The 20,772-nt window shown below is 37.7% G+C and overlaps 1 protein-coding gene across 4 annotated transcripts in view; it reads left to right on the forward strand.

Annotated features, from left to right (window-relative positions):
* Positions 1–20,772, forward strand: part of AUH (AU RNA binding methylglutaconyl-CoA hydratase) — a 150,769-nt gene that overhangs the window by 23,229 nt on the left and 106,768 nt on the right. For 2 of the 4 annotated variants that reach the window (XM_003808382.6, XM_063594335.1), the window contains exon 4: positions 16,457–16,543. The exons of the other annotated variants lie outside the window; for them this stretch is intronic. In XM_003808382.6, the coding sequence (XP_003808430.4) occupies positions 16,457–16,543 (87 nt within the window). The remainder of the gene's footprint in view (positions 1–16,456; positions 16,544–20,772) is intronic. 4 annotated transcript variants of the gene reach the window in all.

Genomic DNA, 20,772 nt, shown 5'->3' on the forward strand with positions numbered 1-20,772 from the left:
GGAGATTAAAACATTAGCTTTATGACTTACCGTTAAACCTGTTTCAAAGATATGGCTTTGATGTGTTCCCAGATGGACTTCAAGTTCTCTCTCCCACCTGCTACCACAAGGGATGTCTTGGAGGAGCACAGCTGCCTCTGTTGGGGTGAGCAGAGAATGGGCCCCCCCTAATGGGTGGGCAGCTGGTCAGAGAGCCTAGGCGGTTCTCTCAGTCCCCTTTCTCCAAGGCTGCCCGGTTATGTGGTGAGGTGAGCATTGTGGGCAGTGGGAGGCTGGAAGGGGTCCTTCCTGCAGGAGACCCCTCTTGCATGAGGCCAGGGGAGTGGAATTCAGCTCTAGAACTTTGGTCAGCTTGAGTAGAGCTCCGGCAGTTAGAAAGGGAGACTTCAAAAATTAGATTTTTGTCAGTCTGCTTCTGGAAATTGATACTCAGTAGTAGTTTGCCTTCTCAGGGCTTTCTCTGGGAACTGGCGTTAGTCTAGACTGAGGTTAGTAAATTTTGTGTGTAAAAGGCCAGATGTTTTAGGCTTTGTGTGCCTCTTAACAATTTTTGTCACATATTGTTTGTTTTATCTTTACAACCCTTAGAAAAGATATAAAAGCTGAGTGCAGACTGGCCTGCAGGCTGTGTTTTGCTGTCTTCTGGTTCACACTCCAGTTTTCTCTGTTTGTTCCAGCTGGAGGAGCAGGGGTCAGTTACACTGGGCTTTGCAGGAAGAAGCTGGAGAGGCTTGGCCATGGAGGCTGTTTTTCTTGACATAAAAATAAAAATGTTCATTTTTTCTTGTGTGCTTGGTGAGTGATCTGGAAACAGTTGTACAACTCATAGTTTGAGAAGTATTTTGTTCAGTGATAGTGTCATTTGGGTGAATGCTAGATTTGAAGGCCAGTACCAATTAGGATGATCTTGAGGTTTATGGTTCTTAAAAACTCCCTGAGTTGAAGTTTCATTTGAATAATGTATCGCTTTTCGGGGTAAAATAAGGTTGAAAGAGATGGAGGTAGTCAATATTTTTACATTCTCTAAAGAAAAAGGCAACATGATTAATACCAGTATTATTTACTCATTAAATTTTATATTAATGGATATTATGTTTGTTACCTTTTTGTGACTGTAAACATTTGGTAATTTTTTTTCTTTTGAATTATGTGAAATAACTGTCAATTGGTTTTGTTTTGTGACAGATAGGACACATGCCTATTAGGTATCTTTCTTATTCAGTGTGGTTTTGCTGCAGAAGGTAGTTACTGTCCTGGAGGATCAGTCCAGCTGGACATAGGTGTTGACAGGTTCTCTCTATTCCTGCTGGTCATAGCATGAATGCCTTTCAGCTCAGTGTAATCTCTAGGATTTGTTCATTTCATAGCTCCCTGGTTGTTTTTTCTTTCTCTAGTAATTTTCTATGAATTGGGAGTTTACTGTTCAGCCTAAGCATTAGGGAACCCTAGTGCATTTTACTGGAGCTCTTCCTCTGAGAGGTTACCCCACCTTTCCATTTATCTGCCCTGTAAATTCCAGCCACCTCAGCCTCCCTGCACGCTGATCTCAGATCAGCAAGACCACAGTGCTTTGTTGGGGTACCCCTGCCTTCTACCAGTCTGTCAGGTGTCTTCAGGAAGAAAACAGGGACAGTCACAGGATCCCAGATGGTAGTCTTTTACTGCCTGTTGATCAATAGCTGAGCCATTTCATATATTTTGAGGGAGGGGATCCAGTACCAGTTACTCCATTGCAGCCACAGGTGCAAGTACTTAGTTCCTATTAGTGGGGAATGGTATTGAAGAACCAAGATCTGGGTACAACATGTGCTCACTGTTACATGGGTGTCTTTGCTTCTCAAGAGAGACCTAAGAAATAAGTAGATAAATTACATTACATATTCACACACACATGTTTACAACCATTTCTGTACTTACATGTTGAAAACCATGAGTTTATATTGTTACCTCAATTTCCAGTTTATCACCACAGGGTTCATTGTTACCTTCTCCCTTTCCATATTTGTAGTACCTGCAGTATATTGACTCATTTGCTCAATCCTGTAACGTACTGAAAGTAATTTCAGAGTTGCTGATCCATACCACTGTGGTAAACATACCTTTTATCCAGAGCTTATTACCTATTGACGGTACAGTCCTTCACTTAATGATGGTTTGACTTAGCGATTTTTCAGTTTACGATGGTGCAAAAGTGATACGCATTCAGTAGAAACTGTAACCCCATTTTAAGTTGAGGAGCATCTGTAAAATGCATTTTCCAGTTGTGATATTTTCAACATCCCATGAGTTTATTGGGATATAACCCCATTGCAAGTCAAGGAGTAGCTGTACTTTATATCTTTGGACTGAAGGTATGTAATACTGTAATATACAATACTAAACATATTGTGTGAAGAGTTACTTAGGTTATTTCTTTATTGTGGTTGTGTTTTATTCATTAGAGGTAATGTTAGGTTTCCTCACTCCTATTTATTTTATTTTGATATATGAAATATTAATATGGTTTCAGAAGTCTAAACTATTCAAAGAGATATAATCATAGAAGTGTCAGTACCCACTTCCTCCCTCTAATCTCTTCCCTCCAGTTCCCACCCTTGAGGGTGTTAGTGAGTCTCATTAGTTTCTAGATTATCCTTCATGTTTCTGTCTGCAAAATTAAGGCTATACCTATTTGTTCAACTATTTCCAATCTTTCTTATGCTAGTAGCATTTTATATATATTCTTGCACTTTAGTTTTTGCAGTTAATAATACCTCTTCCCAGCACTTTGGGAGGCCCAGGTGGGTGGACCACCTGAGGTCAGGAGTTCGAGACCAGCCTGGTCAACATGATGAAACCTCATCTCTACTAAAAATACAAAAATTAGCAGGGCATGGTGTTGGGCACCTGTAATCTCAGCTACTCGGGAGGCTGAGGCAGGAAAATTGCTGGAACCTGGGAGGCGGATGTTGCAGTGAGCCGAGATCGTGCCATTGCGCTCCAGCCTAGGCCAACAACAGCGAGACTCTGTCCCCCTGCCAAAAAAAAAGTACCTCCTAGAAATCAGTCTCTGTTAGTTCATTAAAATGTAGTGATGGCTGGAAGTGTATGAGGGCTCTATGAGACTTTTTCACGATGGAGGTGTTACTATAGTTTGCATGCTGATGAAACTAATCTGATCCTATTGAAGAGGGAGAGGTGTCATGTTTCAGAAAGAAGCCTCGAAGTAGGCCTTCAAGAGGGGCTGAGACGCTGGACAGAAATGGAGGGTTTTGGTTTTGGTTAGTGAAAGGACACTTCACTTTGAGGAAAAGTGACATCTGATTTATTAGAGCTTTGAATTCTGATAGAAATCCTGTGGCAGAATAGTCCTTTTCATCAAATGGGCAGGTAAAATTTTACTGGGTGAGTTTCCAAGATAGAAATTTTTTATTTAATTGGAGTAAAAGGTGGGTGCAGGTTCTGGATGAGGAGATAAGTGAAAGCACTTACAAGTTGGTATTCTTATTGAGGATCTAGTGCTCTAGAAGCTCTGACAGTAGTCATGTTATACCAAGAAGGTCATGCTCCTTAATCTCACTTGATCCTCTCCAGACATTACCTAGAAACTTTCTGTAATCATTAGAGCTAATTTTATATCTCCACCAATCAATTCCTTCCCTTGAGAACAGATGTGGACTGAAGCAGAACCAATTTGTAATCATTTCTAATATGTCATCTAGTTAGATAATGAGCTCTCACCTCCATCTAACAAAGCATTTTCACAAATTGACTTAAACTATAAGCCTGTTAGGATTGCCTGAATCCAGTCATTTTGAATTTTTCTGAAATTCCTATAGTTTACTCTGTTTGCCAGCTTTATATATGGGTTGGTGGCCTGAAACTTCAGTTCTGGGCCCCATATCCATGCATGACTCTCTTGAAAGAAAGAGAATACTCTGCTGCAATCCAAGCTGGAGCCTTTCAATTGAGCTTGATTTGATTGCTTAGGGGAATGGACCATGCTGGTTAGCTCAAACTAACCATAGTCCACTCCTGGATGTGGGGGTAGATTCATCTTCTTCCAAAGTATATGGACTGTGGGGAGTTGGGAGGGCACCAGAACAAAAGGCTGCCATCAGGAAATAGGAGGAGGTAAGTTGGAGAGGATGTTAAGGTAAATGGTTAGTATTCATACCTCTTAAGCATTTTTACTGTAACTCTTCATCAGGTCTCAACTACAAAGAAAACACATGAATTTCATTAATTAATTCATGTATATAATATTTTTTAGAGGGAGCCTGCCATGTGTCAGGTATTGTTGAGGATATAGCAGTAAATAACAGAGAAATAATCTCTGCTCTGTGGGCAGTGGGGAGGGACCATCCCATTTTGCCAAGAGGATGTGCGATAGTATTGTTGGATCTCATATGATGTTTATATGTGAACATTTACTTGATACAGCTTGTAAATGATGTGTTGAAGGCCCTTGTGTATACAAAGGTGATAAGAAGGAAATAGATGGCATAGAAATGAAAACAAGTCATTGGCTTGATCATTCTGACTGATGTTTATAAATCTAAAAATGAAAGTATATTGCAATTAGGGAGCAAAGAATATGGCTGTCCTCTTTAAATTAAGAGCCATCAGTGTTTTCAAAAACATTGCATTTCTACAATGCAAGTCCAAGAAGAACCAGAAGTAGTGATAGTAATGATGATCTGCTAGAGATGTATTTGAAACCTAGATTCAGCTTTTATAAACCTGTGCAATCCAGGTTCATTTCTTTTTTCTTTCTTTTTTTTTTTTTTTCTGGAGACCGAGTCTGTGTGATGGAGGTTCATTTCTTTTTTTTTTTTGGAGACCGAGTCTTGCTCTGTCACCCAGGCTGGAGTGCAGTACAGTGGTGCCATCACGGCTCACTGCAACCTCCGCATCCCAGGTTCAAGTGATTCTCGTGCCTCAGCCTCCTGAGTAGCTAGGTTTACAGGTGTGCACCATCACGCCCAGCTTATTTTTGTATTTTTAGTAGAGACAGGGTTTTGCCATGTTAGCCAGACTGGTCTCAAACTCGTGGCCTCAAGTGATCCACCCGCCTTGGCTTCCCAAAGTGTTGGGAGTAGGCATGAGCCACCATGCCTGGCCAATCCAGGTTTATTTCTGTCTGTTAACAATTTCGTTCAAATGATGTAGCCTTTTTCAGCTGTGTTTATGTATGTATGTGAGTATATATTTGTATATTTATAATATGTATGTGTTTGTATGTATGTGTGTGTGTATATACATATATATGCATATGCCAGGAAAATATAAAATAGCAACGTGGGTTTGTTATGTTTAAATTTTTACTAAAATTTCTAATAAAGTTGTTTTTTCACTATTATTTTTCTTTAAATTGTTTGTAAATTGACCTAAATATGAAATAAAGATCTAAGGAGTCCATTGGCCCCAGCTGATAGAGTGTTGGTTACTTTTCCTGGTCTACTGAGGGCTAATGTAATATACCTGTGTGGACATTCATCCACAGTGGTTGATGACTAGGCATTCGTTTCAAGCACACATGGACTATTTATGAAAATTAGCCATCTGCTAGGCCATAAGACCTCCACAGATTTCAGAGGACAGCTATCATCAGACCACATTCTGTCACCACAGGCAGTTAAGTTAGAAGTCATTAACAAAAAACGTAATTAGAAAAAGTCCCCTACATTGGGAAATTTAAGATAACTTCTAAATAACTTACAGCTCAACAAATGAATCTTAATGGAAATTAGAAAGCATTCAGAACTAAATGCTAACAAAAAATACTTTAAAAATTGTATAAGATAGCTAAGGTTGGACTTCAGGAAAGAAAAAAGGCTGAAAATGAATAAACTAAGCATGTACCTTAAGTGAAAAAATAACTGCAGAATAACCCAAATAGGGTAGATGAAAGGAAATGAAGTGAGCATAAGCTAATGACATGGAAAACACATTAAGTAGTAAGGATAATAGAGCCTAGAGCTGCTTCTTTGAAAAGCCAAATAGTCAGACTTTTGGCAAGATTAATTGTGAGTGAGGGAAAAAATACACAATATTCAGATTGGAAAAGGGAGCCATAGATATAAATTCCACAGAGATTAAACTGGTAAGATAATGTTAAGAATGTGCCAATGAAGTCAAGATTTTAGGTGGAATAGATAAATTACTAGAAAATAAAAATTAACCAAAACTGACTTAAGAAATAGAAAACTAGTAATACCAGAGCAATATGGAAATTGAAGCATCAGTTAAAGATCTTTCCACACAGAAAGCACCGGGCCACAATGACTTCAGAAGAATGTTACATTTACACCTAAGCATTCATGGAGCAGATAATTCCAGTCTTTATATACTCTTTGAGAAAATAGAAAAAGAGAGTCTTTTCCAGCTCATTTTACGAAGCTAGGGTACCCCTGACAACCACCACGTAAGAGCAGCGGGAAAGGAAAACAGACTAGTTTCCTGGTCCTAGTTGGAGATATTCCAGGACTCAGGAGAATCCCTGCTTTATCCAGATTTGCTTGCCAGGTTAAGATGTGGGTTTAGCCACATGGAAATCATTGGTTATCTTGACCTGATTATTTGGCTTTATTGGAGAGAATAAGAGCCTGTTTGGAGTGGGATCAAGAGACCAGGGTGTTCGAATTGGCACCACATGTACAAAAATTGGAACGATTGAAATCATGACTTTAATCACTGCATAATAACCCCCTACAATTTTGTGAAGCATTTCATCTTTTACTTCTGAGAAAAATGCAACTTAAAATTACCATTTCTCATTCACTAGATTGCCACAATTTAATAAGTGTATTAGGGTTCTCCAGATAAATAGTATCAATAGAAATATAAAAGATTTATTGTGAGGAATTGGCTCACGGGATTATGGAACTGAAATGTCCCACAGTCTACTTCTGCAAGCTGGAGACCCAGGAAAGCTGGTGGTGTAATTCAGTCTGCGTCCAAAGGCCTGAGACTCATGGGAGCCAGTGTAAATCTAGTCCAAGGGCAGAAGAAGATGAGATGAGATGTCCCACCTCTAGCAGTGGGGCGGAAAATTGAGAGCCAGTGTAAATCTAGTCCAAGGGCAGGAGAAGATGAGATGAGATGTCCCAACTCTAGCAGTGGGGCGGAAAATAGAGGCCAGTTCCTTCCTCCTTCACCTTTTGTTCTATTGAGGCCCTCAGGGAATTGGATGATGGCTACCCACATGGGAAGGGCTGCTTCTTTGCAGTTCACGAATTCAAATGCTAGTCATCCAGAAGGACCCTTACTGACGTACCAAGAAACTGTATTTTATCTGGGCACCCTGTGGCCCAGACAAGTAGACACATAAAGTGAGTCATCACAGCAAGTATGACAATGCCGTGTACTGGAGGCAGTGTGTGGATGTGCAGCCACTTTGCATTCCATATGACCTGGCAACTGACTTCTGACTGATGTGACTTAAAAACAGAGATCCCCTGGCTGGGGCTGGGATGTTTCTAGGCCTCAGGAGGTGCACACATCTGTCTAATACATAAAGGATCTGTCTAATACATAACGTGTACCCTGTCATAAAACTCTTCAGGCTGAACTGGAGGTTCCAGTTCTCTTTCTCTTCATGGTTGCCTCTTCCACAATGGAAAGTTATTCCTGATCTTTGCTTTGTTGCTCCAGGGAGGGGAAAAAAGCCTATGAATTGCCAAAAAAGAGGCCTTTAAAATATTAATGTTGAGAATTTCAGCTGAGATTCTTATTCTGGCAGTTTCTGGTTCTTTGCTTTCAACATAGTTTGAAGACAGTTTACTAGAATTGTTGGGAAATTGTTAGATGTTTCTTGATTATGATGTGATTTTTTCACCAGAGTGCTAAAGGAATGACATTGCTGTAGTAAACATCTTCCTTGTTTATGTGAAAAGGTTTTCTCAGCATGAGTAAAATTGATGGTAAATCCTGCCTCACTCTAGCAGTAAATAATACTCATTCATGAATATATGAAATAATGAGAGGAGGGAAGGTAGTCCCATCTATCTCATTGTGATGCATGTCTAATAAAAGTTTATATTTAGTATTTAATAGTTATCAAATTTGAAATATATTTTTGCTTTTGTCAGCTAATAATACTTGTAATGAAAATTCAATCCAGAAGAAAACTTTTAAACTTGGCACTTTATAGGGAATTTAATAAAAATTAATTTAATTTGCATACACATTTTGTTGCAAAGAAATGTGACAGAATGACGAATAAAATATTTTAAAGCACAAATACCAGTTATATCAGGAAAAAAAAATTGAAAGTGGAGCAAAAATACCAGTTAATGAAGAAAGGAGATAATGTAACATTTTTTATATTGAGAAATAAAAATGAAATGCTAAGCCAACTGACTTGGACAGCTGTGACCTCCTTTTGGCCAAGGAAAATCTCAGCCATGACAGGATGGGAGGTCGGACATCTCTTGTAATACCCCCTCCCTGGAGAACTGCCATTAGGCTTTCTTTCCTGAAGGTTAAACAAACCAGCCCTTTGGAAAGACTTGCTCCACTGCTGATATCAACCTACTGCCTGGTGCTGCCCCTGCCTTTTGTAGTTTTAACTGCTTACCAGCGTTCTTTCCTGATAAGAGAGCGAGAACCACAGAGTGGTTCTGGGAAGTCTACGAAGGATGCACAGTGAGGGTTTTTGTGTCCTGTGCTTCACCTTTGACAGCAGAGGGCTGAAAACTCTGCCCTCGGGCCATGCTCACGCCCCCATTTTTTGTACATGACCCATGAAAGTGCATGAAGCTCAATTGTGCGCACGCATTTCTCCTTTTATAATATTCATGACTCTTAGAGCTTGTTAAATATGTATATTCAGCCACCTCGTTCATCATAAATTCCACTTCCCTTTGCCTTTCCCTTGAAGTGTCTGTTTCCGGCTTCTGGCCAGAGGCTGTGCTCCCCAGCCTGTCAGTATGGCACAAGCCGCAACCATTTATGAGAAATAAAACTCTCCTTTCCAAGTTTATGAACCTCCTCATTCTTCAGTTTACACTTTTTAAGGATAGGTTTGTTTGTATGTTTTATTTATTTTTTTGAGACAGTCTTGCTCTGTTGCCCAGGCTGGAGTGCAGTGGTGCGATTTTGGTTCACTGCAACTTCCACCTCCTGGATTCAAGCGATTTTCCTGCCTCAGCCTCCCAAGTAGCCGAGATTACAGGCACCCGCCACCACTCCTGGCTAATTTTTGTGTTTTTAGTAGATTCGGGGTGTCGCCATTTTGGCCAGGCTGGTGTTGAATTCCTGACCTCAAGTGATCTGCCTGCCTCAGCCTCCTACAGTGCTGTGATTCCAGGCGTGAGCCACCGCGCCCAGCTTGTTTTAAATGCAGTATGTTTTAACGCGGATGATTTTGAGAACCAAATCACTGATAGTGTAGGTTCCACTGGATTCATTGAAAATGGCATATGAGTTTTGTTTAAAAATGTGAGTGTTCATAGTACATTGAAATCTTTCAAACTACTTAAACTTAGATGAAAAATTTCAAATGTCAGCATAAAAATGTTCAAAAGAGCACATACTTCAAAATTCTTTTAGCAATAATAGGAACAAAAAGGTTGAAGATCACTGGCTTAAAGCATTAGATCTCAAGGGGACGTTAACACCCACTGTGGAGCCTTTTGGAATTTGAGGGACGTTTTTGGCTGTTGAAGAGCTTTATTGACATATGGTTAGTGGGGGCCAAGGAAGCTAGACATCATGCAGTGCATAACAAAGAATAGTGTGTTTTCCCATAACTTCTCTAAAGTTCATTGGAGTAGTTTACTGCAAATATAAGTATAGAAATTTAATACATACTAATCCTAAAGAATATTTAAAAGAAGGAATTTATTAAAACACTGAAATTTTAGGAGAGGGCCATTATAGTGGGTGGTGTTTAAAATATATGTTTTCTCAAAATTGTTAAATAATGTATCAATTCCATGCATTGTCTACTTAGTGTATTATACATTTCCAACTATATATTTAGATGAAAAGAGTTTGCAGTAGATAATGCAAAAGCAATACAAGTTATTACTGGCAAGTTACATACAAATATGTAACAGGAGATATAAAGTTCATTTAAAATGTCTGAGAACCAGGTATTAAATTATTAGATACACTTGAAATACAAGGAACATATGAAATCTTATTGAATCTTATTATACTTTCTCTTAGAATAATCTCTCCTCAGATAAACCTCATTGGCTATGATACTGCCATTCACAAAGCTTATTATACATTCTCAAATAGAATGGTATTTATGACATCGAATATTGTGACATGGTCACCACCTTTAATACCCGTCTGTACTATCTTCACCTTTTTCTCCAAAACATTTATCCCCTTCTATGTAGATTACTTATTTGTTATGTTTATTTTTTACTCTTTTTGTCTCCCTTGCTTGGAGACAGTATAGGAGGAGAGCATGGGAGGCAGGTCTTCTGAAGAGTTTGGCGTAAAAAGGAGGAAAAAATTGGCAGCTGGAGGGGGTAGGGCGTATGGAATCAGGAAACTTAAAAAAAATTTTAACTGAAGTATAATGTGGACATACAGAAAATTGCACAAATTAAAAGCACATAATTCTGTAAATTTCTACAAAATGAAGTCCCAGCACACCACAGTCATCCCACATGTCCCTTCCTTATCATTACCCATCTCCCACCCAAAAGACATAGGCAATTATTATGACTTTTATCGCCAAATACTAATATTGCCTATTTTCAAACTTTATGTAGTTGGAATTTTGCAGGCTGATCTCTTCCATTGAACATATTTGCAGGATTCAGCCTGTACCATTCGTCTAGGAGTAGTGCAGTCCTGTTCCTTGTAGAAATATTTCATAATTTGTGTCTTCTACTGTTTGCTTGTTGTTTGAGGTGTTCCCAGCTTTTAGCTATTTCTAATAGTGCTGCCCTGACTATGCTTGTACATGTCTTTTAGTACACATCATGCATTTTTTGTTGAGTGTGTATATTTGGAGTGGAATTGCTTTCCAAAATGATTGTACTGGTTTTACTCCCAGCAGTCTTAAGTCAGAGGTCTCATTGCTTTACACCTTCACCAATACTTTATGCGGTATCTTGACTGTTGTTGGCACTTTGCATTTTCATCTTATTAATTTTCAGAAAAATTGGGATTTTTATTGGAACAACATTTAATCTATTAATTTGGAGAGAATTTACATCTTTTAGTATGAACTATTCTAACACATGAATGTAATGTGTTCTTTTATTTGGGGCTTCTTTATTTCAGTAAGATTTTTCAGTTTTTGTGTCAAGGTCTTATGTTCCTTTTGTTAGATTTATTCTTTCACTCCTTGATTTTTGGATGTTTTGAAAGTGATATCTTTTCGAGATTTCACATTCAAATTTCTTTTGCTAGTATATAGAAATACAGTTGATTTTTGTATATTGAGCTTATATCCAGCAACCTTACTAAATTTACTTATTTTCATGGTTTGAAAATTCTTTAGGCTATTCTTCATATACAGTTATCTGCTAATAATGACTGTTTTATTATACCTTTCAATCCTTGTAAGTTTTATTTTGGTCTTATCACACTCGCTAGTACATCTGTTACAGTGTTTAAAAGTGTTAGGGAACACCCTTGTCTCTTTTCTTGGTCCCTGGGAGGAAGCTTTTAGTAATTGACTGTTAAAGATTATGTTAGCTATAGGTACTTTACAGTTACTTTTTATTATAAAGATTCCCTTTTCTTCCTAATTTGCTAAGATAATTTAATCAGGAATGAGTGTTGATTTTTAGATATTACCAGAAAAGCACAACTGATAAAAAATTTATAATTTTGATTAATTTTAATCAAAATTAAAATTTGTGCTTCAAAAATCACCAAGAAAGTGAAAGGCAAGACACAAAAATGAAGAAAAGATTTGTAAATCGTATATTTTAGAAAGGGCTTGTATCTAAGATATAACTTACAACTCAATAAGGAGAAAACAAATTACCTGATTTTTAAAAAATGAGCAAGATTTGAATGGACATTTCACTAGAGCAGCTGTTTGAATGGCCAGTAAGCACATGAAAAGTGTTTAACCTCATTAGTCATTAGGGAAATGCAAATTAAAATCCTTATAGGTACCACTTCACACTCACTAGAATAGGTATAATAAAAAAGACAGACAATTGTTGGTGACTAGGAAAACAGAGACCCTCATGCATTGCTGGTAGGAATGTGAAATGGTGGAGCCAACCTAGGCAAACAGCTTGGCAGGGTTTTTTTTTTTTTTTTTTTTTTTTCTTTTCTCCAAGTTAAACAAAAATTTACAGTATGACCTAGCAATTCTACTTTGTCTTTATCCAAGACAAATGAAAACATTTGTCCACCCAAAAACTTGTAAGTGAATGTCCATATCAGCATTAGTCATAGTAGCCAAAAAGTAGGAATGATATGAATATCTGTCATCCGATGAAGGGATAAGCAAAACGTTTATATGTTCATACAGTGGAATACTTCATGCTTATAACATGCATGAACCTGAAAAGCAAGCCATATGAAAGAAAACAGACAAAAAAAGACCACATATTGTATGAATTTATTTATAGGAAATGTCCAGAAAAGACCAATTCTTAGGAACATAGATTAGTGATTACATGGTGCTGGGATGGGAACAGGGAGCAACTGCATATGGGCATGAGAGATCTTTTTGTGATAATGGAGGTGTTCTAAGATCAGATTGAGGTGATGGTTGTACAACTCTGTAAATTTAGTAAAAATCCTTGAATTCTATACTTAAAGTGGCTGAACTCTATTTTTTGTAAATTATTCTTCAGTGAAGATGTTAAGGAATGAATATTGAATTTTATCAAATACTTTTTCTGTAACTAATGAAAATGTATACGATTTTCACCTTTATTTCATTAATTTGGTGAGTCCCTTTAGTGGGCTCTCTTGTTGGTAGTTCCTTTTTCTCCAAGATCTTGGCCTCAAAGTTCTGGCTGAGCCTGTAGTCTTCACTGCCAGTGTTTGTCTCCCCACTTCCAGGAGATTACAGAGATTTCTGAGCTGCTGCTTCGTGCTACGGCTTTTATACCCTCTTTACCCGACCAGTTTATAACTCAGTGTATGTTTTGGGAGGAAAGCAGAGGCTTACCATAGTTTCCCTTCTCTGGCTTTCCAGCCTCTTACATCCTGGCTGCCTCAGTTGCTCAAGCAGCTGTCTTACATATTTTCTGCAGTGTTTCATGGAGGAATTGGTCTGATGATAACCTATTCCATCATAGCTAACAGTGGAAGTCTATGTGAGTTTTTTTTAAGATGTCAGTATTACAGCATTGCTATATGCTGATGGGAACGAACCTCTAAGGAAGGGTAGTATTGATGCCAGCCAAGGAGAGCGCTTAAGTGCTGGAGTGAGTGATGTCCCCAAGGAGATTAGAAGGGGTTGAATCCAGTGCACAAGGGGATGGATTGGCCTCCCTCATGATGTTACAGGATTCCTTCAGTGCCACTTTGCCAGCCAGAAATCTTTGCTGCCCCTGCCACCTCTGTCTGGGCCTTGCTTGGGCCCTCTGGCCTTACTCCACCCTCTTGGCCTGGCAGGTTTTGCTTGGTTCGCGCCCACTTGAATCCCGTGCCTGCTGCAGCTCCACACTCAGCTTGAGGCTGGACTGGGCATGCCATGAACGACTTCCATGTCAGGCACCAGTGTCTAGACAAGGGGAATGTGGTGTCACCCAAAAACTCAGCGATAAAACCAGCATTCATGGAGCCCCAAGCAGTGTTACAACTCTTGCTCGGGGAGTCCTGAGGTCTGGGACCCCAGAAATGTTGCAGCTCTTCACTCCCATAGCTTGGCTAGCGGGAGCATGTTACAGCTCTTTTATTCCCGTTGCCCGCAGCTTGGCGAGCCGGCCAGGGGCATCACAGCCCTTTCATTCCTGTCGCCTGCAGCTCAGCGAGTTCCAGGTCCTTGTCCCGCGACCAAGAGGAATGAGGTGCGTGGACACCAGAGAGTGAGTAAGGCAGAGAAGAATTTTATTGAGTGACATAAGGAAAGCTCTCAGCTGTGAGAGGGGACCCAAAGTGGGTAGCCACCTGAGAGGATGAGTCTGGGGTTTTTATGGGTTAGAATGGAGGTGTGTGTGCTGATTCATCCCTGGGTGGGCTTGGAAAAATCACTGTTTGATTGGTTAAAAGGCATCATCAAGAAGGAACCAATCAAGAGAGTGAGGGTAATATGGGGATAGAAGTTCTCTCTCTCTTTGTGGACTCTCTCGAACCAGCAGCTCAGTTTTTAGACTTTAAACTGTCAGTGGCTTGAAGGTTGGGTTTCACTGGGGACACATCCCTGTCTGCTGGGGAATTTGTCTGCCTCCTGTCACTCTCAATGAGTTAGTTCATTCATGGTAACAGGAGGCAGGGCGGAGTATATAGGTTCAAGTCCTGGATGGATAGCTTTGGTGGTAAGTACTAGTAGAATGTCTTTTCTGGCTTTTCGTAGGATTGATAGGAGGTTTTAAGATTCGTGGAGAGGGAAGTTGTGAAGTGGTCTGTATGTGAGTAGGAGAGTGAATGAACTCAGGAAATACAGTAGGATTGCTGGGCAGCAGAATGGCCCACTTGAGATGAGTGGTCATAAATGTAAAATATTTAAATTTACGAAGTAATGGAACTGAGAAATACTGGGCCTCAAAGAAGAGTTTGGCACCAAGTTAAGCCAGTTATTTGTTTTTGGTTCTGCCAACATTTTTCTTTGTTACATATTAATTCTTCATGGAAAAATTAATTGCAAAGACATGTATCAGGCATTCCAAAACATTTAAAGACTTGCATATTTAGCACCCACCACCCAACCTAAGCAATACAATATTACAAATAAAATTGAAGTCCTCTGTGTACCCATTGCCAGTCATACTCCAGCCCCCATAACCACCAATTGAATTTATCATTTCTGTGTGTTTTATATCCCTGAATAGCATTATTGTTTTTAAAATTTGTGTTCATTATCCTGTGTATCTTTCTGTAATTAATACTTTTTCAATAATATTATTCATTAGATTTATCTGTATTTACTCTTAATTCTTTCATGTTCATGCTATACAGGTAACATTCTATTTATAATTATGTCCTTGTTTTATTAATTCTCCTATGGATGGATATTTAGGTTATATCCATTTTTTTGCTAGTCTTTGTATGCTCCCTTGAATTTTATTGTACATATTTTCTTGGGTATGTGAGAGATTTTCTAGGGTATACATATCTAAGATCTGATGGATGCTAGGATATGTGCTTTGTCAACTGAGGTTCTCACTCCCCCGGAAGTGTGTGAGATCAGAATGCCCCTGCCCTAGCCCTTACTTATGATATTATGTATCAGCATGATTGATTTGTAATAGACTAATAAGGGTAAATAGCTGAGTGTATGCCTTCTATACTGTAATTTTACTTTGTTGTTTGTCTGTTTATTTAATTGGGGACCCATCTTTTTTCAGATTGTTAATTTTGCTAAAGATCTTCTTTGTTCTCAGAGTTAATTATCCCTCAGGGAATTCCATGTGTTTATTTTTCTCTGTTCCAAAGTTACGATTCTGTGCTAAAGTCATAATTATGAAATCATCAGTTTGTTCATACTTTAAATCTATGCTTCTCCCTTGTGGTTGACAGTCCCCAAGCCAGGCATCCATGAAGTCAAAAGGACTGACCAAAGTGTAATCTGCCCTTTTTACTGGGTTGGCATTTGTGCTAATACACTGCAGAAGCAGTGGTGGATAAACTGACAGCACCTTGCAAAGCAGCAAGGTGGTGTCACCAATTTGTCATTATTTATGTTAACATTAATGGGTTCATTTGTATTTTTAAATGAATAAACATTTAAACAATTTCTTAGTTTTGATTTCTAATAGAGTAACTATAGATCAGTAGATGCCAACTATAGTGTCTTCCTTTAAGAGCATGAAGGGGCCTGAGACTGGAAAGCTGGAGAAGCACCGCTTTAAGCACATGGTAGACGTATGAATAGACAAATACTTTATTCTTGCCGAACATGGTCATTGGGAAGGAAAACTGAGGTAATGTCATTCTATTAAAAGATGAATTAAGTGGCCGGGCGCGGTGGCTCACGCCTGTAATCCTAGCACTTTGGGAGGCCGAGACGGGCGGATCACGAGGTCAGGATATCGAGACCATCCTGGCTAACACGGTGAAACCCCGTTTCTACTAAAAATACAAAAAATTAGCCGGGCGTGTTGGCGGGCGCCTGTAGTCCCAGCTACTTGGGAGGCTGAGGCAGGAGAATGGCATGAACCTGGGAGGCGGAGCTTGCAGTGAGCCGAGATCGCGCCACTGCACTCCAACCTGGGAGACACAGCGAGACTCCGTCTCAAAAAAAAAAAAAAAAAAAAAAAAGATGAATTAGGCTGATCTTGAAGTTGTATACTAATCTTAAGTAAATTTTCAATTCTTTGCTTTAAAATTTTGTTTACAACTAGATTATATTTGTAAATAAAATACTTTGCAGGTGCTGACCTTAAGGAAAGAGCCAAAATGAGTTCCAGTGAAGTTGGTCCTTTTGTCTCCAAAATAAGAGCAGTGATTAACGATATTGGTAAGCACTATTAAGTTCTTCTTTCAGCATGCTGAAGGGATTCTTAAATGTCACATTTAAAAAGTTACACATTATATATAAGCATTGGTTAAATATTTATATAATTAGATAATCATGACCTATAGCTGTTTGTTTTAACATGACACTTAATATATTTAATTTGAAAAATTATGTAAAATATTTAATAATTACAGATGTCTTACGTATGATAAAATATGAAGGTATTTATTAGACAACAATAATAATTTGCCATAAGCCTTTGACTTACAATATCTATATTTAACTATATACTTGCAAACATACGTTTGGGATTCCTTTGTTTTTTAAATATACAGGATCATACTTTTTTAAGACTTACAGTAACTATCAATTTATTTTATTTTTATTTTACTGCTGTATATTAATCCAGTCTTATCCAAAATTTTATATTATTTCTTCATTAATGAACATTTTTTCCCTCTGTTTATGTTATTTATAATAAGGTAGTGAATACCCTTGTACATAAGCATAGATTCTTAAACAGGGAATCGCTGTTCCAGTTATCATTTGTTCATTTTATATTTTAGTATTAATAAATTCTACAAAATTATATTCCCATCGGTTAAAGACAGTATATGTTTCCTCATATTCCTGCCAGCATATAATGTTGCTATTTTTGAAGTTTGCCTAGGTTAAAAAAAAAAAAACTCAACATTTTAATTTGTATTGCCCCAAATGCTTATGTGATGTTTTATCTTTTCAAATGAGATTTGGCTTTCTTTTTTTTTTTTTATTTGGTTTTAGTTTTTTTTTTTTTTTAAATTTTTGATTTTTTCTAGAGACAGGGTCTCACTTTATCACCCAGGCTGGAATGCAGTGGCATGATAATAGCTCACTGTAACCTCCAACTCCTGGGCTCAAGAGATCCTCCTGCCTCAGCCTCCTAAGTAGTTAGGACTACAGGTGTGAACCATCAGGCCTGGCTGATTTTTAATTTTCTTGTAGAGATGGGGGTCTCACTGTGATGCCCAGGCTGATCTTGAACTCCTGCCTCAAGCGATCCTCCTCCCTCGTCTTCCCACAGTGTTGGGATTACATGCATGAGCCACATTACTCAGCCTTTTCTTCATTTGTAAATTGCCTTTTCACATCTTCATCCTCCTTTTATAGGATTATTTAATAACTACTTGTTTATTTAAAAGGCATTTTTATATTCTTTGTGTTTAAATGTGTTATAGATATTGTCCTCTAATGTGCTTAATTTGATTCCAGTATCTTTAAATTTAAAACTTTTAATATCTAGATGATGCTAGGTTCCCTTTATTATTCTTTTTCCTTGAAGGTTTTCTCTGTTGATTCTCACACATCAGTTTTTCCAGATGAATTTAGAATTATTTTTTTAAGGCAAAGAGGAAAAATTTCTGTATTGCAACTGTGATTGGAATTTTATAAATTTTGTTAAGAAAATTTTGACATTTTTATGATAGTAAATCTTTCTATCCATAGTGTGCATGGCTCGTATTTTCTGGGGTCATTCATTTTTTTAATGTCTTTCAAGGAAGTTTTATACTTTTCTTGGTCTTATATCTTTTTTTTCCCCTCAAATATATTCCTAGCTATTTTATAGCATTTATTCCTTTGAATGAGACCCTCCCCTTGTTTCCGTTGTAGTCTTGTTATTATAGTCTGTAGGAAAGTTATTAAGTTTTTTTTTTTTTTTTTTGAGCCGGAGTCTCGCTCTGTCACCAGGCTGGAGTGCAGTGGCACGATCTCAGCTCACTGCAACCTCCGCATCCCAGGTTCAAGCGATTCTCCTGCCTCAGCCTCTCAAGTAGCTGAGACTACAGGCACGTATGACCATGCCCAGCTAATTTTTGTATTTTTAGTAGAGACGGGGTTTCACCATGTTGGCGAGGATGGTCTTGATCTCTTGACCTCGTGATCCACCTGCCTTAGCCTCCCAAAGTGCTGGGATTACAGGTGAGAGCCACCACGCCTGGCCAAAAGTTAATAACTTTTATGTGCTTATTTTATATCATGTCAGCTGGATAATTACTTGTGTTAATTCTTCTTTAATTTTCTTGTGTTTTCAGTTGAAAAGTACAATATAGATAATTACCTATAAGTAATGCAGTTTTTATCTCCTCCCCCAACATTTTAACCTTACATATTCATATTTTTTCATATTGGTTCAGGCCCTCTTAGAGTATTCATTTGTTAAGGTGAGCGTGATCATCCTTATCTTTCTTTGACTTTGGTGGGTGCCTTTAATATTTTGCCAGTAATTATGATATTCAGGCAGTTCTCTTCTATTTCAACTTGTTAGGAGATTATTTCTGTTTTTAATCAAGAATAAGTGTTAAAGTTTGTCAAATGCTTTTAAAATATGCATCGGGATTATAATTGATGTATGTTAGCGTTTGCCTTATTTAGCCTTTATTATACTGAGTTGTGTTAATAGATTTACTAATGCTGCGGTGGCCATACATTACTAGAATAAGCTCTGTCTGGTCATTGTGGTTAGGGGTGGTGTTGGTTTTTAATATATATTGCTGGATTCAATAAAATGCTTTTGGTAGAATCATAAAGGAGATTGAGCTTTTAATTTTGTTTTGTGTTATTCTTTTTTGGTTTGGTGTGAAGGTTATTTGCCTTCATAGAATGAGGTGAAAAGCTTTCCATGTTTTTCTCTGCTATATACAGAACAAATCATGTTACTTGGAAGAATTGTAGAATTTGACCGTTTGACACCTTTTTGCATCTTCTGTGGTTTTGTTACTGTTTTCTCACTTTCTTAGAATTAAAATTTAAAAAATACATGTTTTGATTTCTATAATGTCTTTGGCTTAGCTGTCTATTCTGCCTCTTCTCATTCTGTGCTGGTATTGTTTTAGGCCCTGCTTCTCTCCCCAGCTTCAGCCTCATGTTTATGTACCTTCTGACACAGAGCATGAACTTTGTTTAGAAGTTGGTCAGAGAGCTTGATTTTAGAAGTAAAAGTTGATGCTACCTGTACGTTTATATATATGCAAGGGGGTGGCTAAGATTGGTTTCATTGTTCAAATTACCTTGATGTTTGTTCCAGAGTGTCTTTCTGTTCTGTGGATTCTGAAATTGGGATTTTTCTGGAACTCTTTCTGTCTTTGCAATGTCATTTTCTTTTTTGTGATTGTACCTATAGCTTTTCTTTTCTGGGCTAGTTCTTATCTCCATTTTTTCTTGGGAGTTCCTCCGTATTTATTAATGATACTTTTTATTATAACATTACAGTAGACTTACTGTGATGATTCCAGACATTTTGAAGGACATGTGGAAACTAAGTATCTTAATAGTATCTTAATAGAATCCACTCATTTAATATGTTAAAAATCACAGGCAGGCAGGCTTTATCTTGAAGGGTCATATAGTAAATATTGTAGGTTTTATGGTGCCATATGGTCTCTGTTGCAGCTATACAACTCTGACTTTATAGTATGAAAGCAACCATAGATGATGTATCAACAAATGTGTGTGGCTCTGTTCCAATACAGCTTTATTTGTGCATACCCAAATTTGAATTTCATTTGATTTTTATGCATTTTGAAACAATTTTTTATTTTGATTTTTTTCCCCAGGCATTTAAAAATGTAAAAACCATTCTTAGCTCACAGGTTGTACTAAAACAGGCAGTGGGTCTGATTTTTCTTTGAATGTCATTTGTCTTCTATCTTCATTTTTCCTGTTGTTTGGAATTAATTCCTCTATATTTATTCAAGAAATCTCACTTCAGTTCTAATTTGAACAACTTGATGCATGCTTGGCTTATATCTTTGTCATTGGGTTTTGCTTTTTGGAGACATAAAGCTTTTAATTTTAAGGTCTTCGCTTTGATAGGGAGTTTAAAATATTGCATCTGGGGGTTTTGTATTCTTGATAAAATTCAAAGAAAACAAAACAAAACAGTTCAAGAAAAAACAAAACAAAAACCAAAGATAAGTTCATCCAATCTTAAAAAAATGTAAAGAGAAAAAATAGCATAAACTTAGAACATATTGAATAGTAAGATGTTGAAATAAGTTGAGTACTCACTATTAATGTTAGTTGATTAAACTTGCGGTTTAAAGACATAGATGTTCAGATTTGACTAAATAATTGACATCGGCTGAATATTGTTAAAAATAGCCACATCTGGGGTACCTCTTTTTGTACCTGAAGATTACTAGCCAAAAAAAGATATATCAGTATTGATATTGGTCAAAATACATTTCAAA

Source organism: Pan paniscus, chromosome 11, assembly GCF_029289425.2.
Source record: "Pan paniscus chromosome 11, NHGRI_mPanPan1-v2.0_pri, whole genome shotgun sequence".
Taxonomy (NCBI): domain Eukaryota; kingdom Metazoa; phylum Chordata; class Mammalia; order Primates; family Hominidae; genus Pan; species Pan paniscus.